This window comes from Ruditapes philippinarum, unplaced genomic scaffold (assembly GCF_026571515.1).
Source record: "Ruditapes philippinarum isolate M1 unplaced genomic scaffold, ASM2657151v2 ctg2571_1_1_1_1, whole genome shotgun sequence".
NCBI classification, from domain to species: domain Eukaryota; kingdom Metazoa; phylum Mollusca; class Bivalvia; order Venerida; family Veneridae; genus Ruditapes; species Ruditapes philippinarum.
Genome location: NW_026864273.1, coordinates 99371 through 103923, shown reverse-complemented (window position 1 = coordinate 103923; position 4553 = coordinate 99371). Strand labels below are relative to the sequence as shown.

The 4553-nt window shown below is 33.3% G+C and overlaps 1 protein-coding gene across 1 annotated transcript; it reads left to right on the top strand.

Moving 5' to 3' along the window:
- Positions 1–264: 264 nt before the first annotated feature.
- LOC132725027 (uncharacterized) lies at positions 265–3602 on the top strand. Its single transcript, XM_060710014.1, has 2 exons — positions 265–428; positions 726–3602. The coding sequence occupies exon 2, from the start codon at positions 735–737 to the stop codon at positions 2616–2618; it is 1884 nt and encodes a 627-aa protein (XP_060565997.1). The 5' UTR covers positions 265–428; positions 726–734; the 3' UTR covers positions 2619–3602.
- The last annotated feature ends 951 nt before the right edge of the window (positions 3603–4553 follow it).

Here is a 4553-nt window from a genome sequence, read left to right as displayed (position 1 = left end):
TAGCGATAACCTTGTTTAAGAAGTTTGTTAGTAATAAATAAATTGCGTTCATTACAATTATCAACACGACTGCACGCCCTAGCAAATCTAATTAATTGAGAAATATACACCTCATTTGTAAGCCACAAGAATACTAATACGTATTTAAAATCAATAATTCAAGCCTTTATTATATTGTACAAGTATAATAATGATATTTGTGACGACATTACTCGATATTGAGCATAGATGAATTCTTACTTATTTCAGTTGTAAAATGCTACGTCGGCATAGTATATTTTAAGACTTGGCGTATCTGCAACAGAGCGTTAAGAATATTGAAAATTCTGTAATATTGTATGACGCACTGGAAAACCAATGTCTGTTTGGTTGGCTAGCACCCTAGCATAAACATTATTAAGACAGACGTATATTTGGCCTAATGAAAGGTATGTTAACTTATTTGTTTTCCATATTAAGGTAAATTATAGTTTCATTGCTGAGAAAGTCAATACAGTTGTTCTAACGTACTTTCGTTTTTAGTTCTTATATTTTACGGCAGGCAGCCATGTATGATTTTTTCTTATTTAACTGATAATCAAATTTTGTTCGGTAGAATAATAATAATATTATTAATAAATATATATTATAGTGTAAAATGTCTCAGCTGCTCAGCCATTGAAATTGTCACTTAATTAATGAATATACTGCTGTAATACACACATTCATTTATATTCATCTTCCAGAAATATAAAATGCCAATGGAGGTCACTGATGAAGAATTGTTTGAAGAGTTAATAGCAGATCTGGAAGAACGTTCTAAGCCAAGTAAGAATGATATAAGATACGAAAGATATGTTAAGTATATCAATTGCTTCATTAGTAAATTCGGAAGAGAAAGAGTGTATCTTGTAGGAAGTACGAGTGAGCGATCAAAACTTGCTTTTTCAAAAGACAATGGCGATGCTGACTTCTTAATGGTTTCTGGAAAACTAGAGATTCCGGCTGAAAACTTGGTCTCAAATCGTGAAGCCCCATGCTTTGTTTGGATTCGTGCAGACTCATGTAGCAGAGATATAGGCCTCGAAGTTGTTGGGGATGAATATATCTCTGCTAACACTCTGCGAGAAGTACGACCAGAGTTATTTACCATCTTAAGAGCGATTTATTTGCATGTCACTGCTACTGTGAACAAATTACCAGAAACAGATGAGGACAGGACTATTCTATCTGTTTCCTCAAAGGTTGGCATACAAACAACAACATATAGGTCATTAAAGTTTGAAGAAAATATTGAAGATTTAAAAGAGTTTTTTCTAAATAACGAAAATATTGAAAGAGCAAATGAAAAAGAAAAACTGCTTGAAGATAGATGGAAACAAGTAACAGTTATTGAATGTGAGAAAAAGATTTATAGACGGTTGTATGAAGCATCGAAACTTGCCATACCTTCTGACAGAAAGAAAAATAACGGAGGAATAGCTTTCTTTGTGCAACTCGTTGAAGAAATCTTAGCCAGACAAAGTGGTGCATTACCCAAAACACCTTCCGATGAAATGAACAATTTCCAGACAAATCATGACAATGACACTGATCAGAAAAGCTCAAAAATGGTAGATATGGCTTGTAATAAGGACAAATTGTTTAAAGCAACATACACAGGAAGAAGTCACAAAGATTTTGTTCCAGCTTTGGTTATTACAGGAGAGTTGGAGGGTATGAGACTATGGAAAAAACGAGTTCTTGACAAGGGATGGGACGTGAAGAAGGTGAATGATATTTGTGATACAGAAATATTTGTCGTATCAAGGGTCTGTCCAAAAGGTCCAAATGCTGAAAAAGATTTTTGCTTGTCGTTTAACCTGGCCGAGCGAAAGTTAATGATAGCAATGTCAACTGTGGAAAAAAGAGTGTTTTTGATACTAAAGGCATTTTTAAAAGGTGTTTTTGACAACATGCATAAACAACAAGACAAAGAATTGAAGCTTACAACTTATCACATCAAAACACTTCTGTTTTGGCTCTCTGAACAAAACAAATGGGAAGATACGTGGTCTGTCCAGAAGCTTACAGACTTCGCTTTGGGTTTTCTTCTGGAGAAAATAAGCACGAAGGAGCTCCCGCACTATTTTATACCTAGCCATAACCTTTTTCTTGATTTTGAGACTTCAGATTTTCAGTTATTGAAAGATTGTGTAATGAAAGTAGGAGCGGACCAACTTAAAAGCTTGGAATACTTTATAAAGTTAAGATACGTTGACAGGGGGGAGATTACGTTCACGAAGGAGAATATGGATTGCTTTTGGGGCATGTCCGCCGATGGAGGAAGAAGTGAACAGAGAAACAAACTAGAAGAGGCAATGATCGACTTTCAGAGAGGCATATATGATAAAAGAATTGAAAATGGTGATTCTCCATTACAGCAGGCGATTTCAGAAACCATTGAGTTGTGCCTCAGAGACGATGGATGCATTGATGTTTCGCAGTTTGAAGCGATACATCTATTGTTAACAAAAGGTGATGGTGATATTATTAAATTAAAAATGGATGAAAAGACAAAAATGGATGGCAAGGAAAAGGTTTCACTAAGAAAGAAGACTGGCATGATTTGCATGTGGTTTAGTCTGAAATTTATATAGATTTTAGCTCGACTGGGGTTAGTACTCCCTACGATTTCCATTCTACTTTACTTTGGTACTTTTAACACAAAGATAAAACAGTTGGTAGATAAATTTGGAGGACCGCCAGGGGTAATGGATATTCTACGTGGAGCGTTTTGTGGAAAACGTTTGAACTTTAAAGAAGACGTTAAAAAGCAAATTTTAGAAACTGCTGGTCGTTATTTCAATTGTCCAGACGCAGAGGTAGATGCAACATGTTCTGAGTTAAAGTATAAATTAGCTGGATATTTCCGCTGCAGAAAAGAATTCTCAGACCTATCTGGAATACGACAAGTTTAACACGTTTAATACATTCAATTCGCTGACACGAATTGTTCTTGCTAGTAAGCCAGCCAAACAAAATTTAATAATCTTTCGTGTTTTAATTACAATATAACAATGTGAAAACACTTTTGACGATTAAAACAAACAATATAAAGGAAGGGGGACATTGTGATAGACAGCGATTCATTTTTTTTCTTTCGTACATAATCGATGTACTTTTGCTTTTATAACTTTATTATTAAAATTCAAAATAGCAAACAGTATTTTAACTAGTTGTAATTACGGTGGCATGCGTTGTTACTTATTATTTGGCATTTGTGATTTAATAGTTTGCCAATACTTCAACATATTTAATTTAACCTATCTGAAAATTACTATATTTCACCTAAAAGTTTTATACTATATAAATAGCACATGTATAAATCTACATGAACTTAAATCGGGAGATCTTGAAAGAAAATAATTCATTAGTACTGACCTGAAATAAACACAAAAGAGTAACCTTTACATTATCGTATTATGTTTCTATTTATTTCTTGATCATATGCTATTTTTATATTATTATTGTTAATTTGTATCTGATAACATTTAATGACTTACTACAGTTATTGTTTTGATAAAGACACAAAGGTTTATTTTAAGGTGAATACTCGTTCATGTTCAAGATGTATAAAGAATTGGAAGTACATGTATAAAAACATGTTGTGTTTTTTGTGTTTTTTCCCGCAACCACAACAATATAGCAATAATTAATTTGTTACATACGTGCATATACTTGTATAAAAAAATATGTGATTGTATATATAAACTATTTTTAATTTAATGGGCTGGTGGTTCAATCCTGGAGCAAAGCGAATTTTCTTCGTGACAATTCAGTACCAAAATTACCTTAGAGGGGGCTTGATAGTTGGCTTTTGCGTCGTTTTGTAAATAATGGAGGATGTCTATCAACATGAAAAGAACAATACGTTTTATTACATATCCAATTTTGCAAAAAGAAAGTTTAATTAAGATATCTTTGGTCTTCTGTTGAGGCAGGCAAAACAAATTTTAGGGGATTTTTGTAATAGTTAAATAGTATACCATGTATATAAATAAATGAGGAGAAAGGGCCAAAAAAATCTCGAAATGAGGGCTTGGCAACTTATATCGGACATTGAGTAAATGAACCATGAAGGATAATTAGACGGACACTTTCACTATCACTGGTAAGTTATCCAGGAAACTTTGTTAAGTGGTCCGACCAAAATCTGTTAAACGGCTGAAAAAAAAAACACCAAATCAAACCAGGTTAAAAATCATTTCATGTATAACAAAACATTTTGCTCTTGATAGGCGTAATTTCTCCATGACAAGTGACCTTGGACATATTTGTCTAATGGTCATTGTCTGTTACCGCTGATTAATAAAACATGTGGGATATGTAGGCGATCACTTGCGACATTACTGATAAGTTATAAGGTAAAGTCTGTTTGTTGGATCTGTTGTCGATATTTAACAAAAAAGTGTTAAAATCGGTGTTAAAAACAACAGAAAAACAAACAAACAATCGCAAATTTGCAACGTTCAATTACCGCATGACTCTTTTGGTTCACATCATGATACATGTATATGAAAATTGATCTGTTT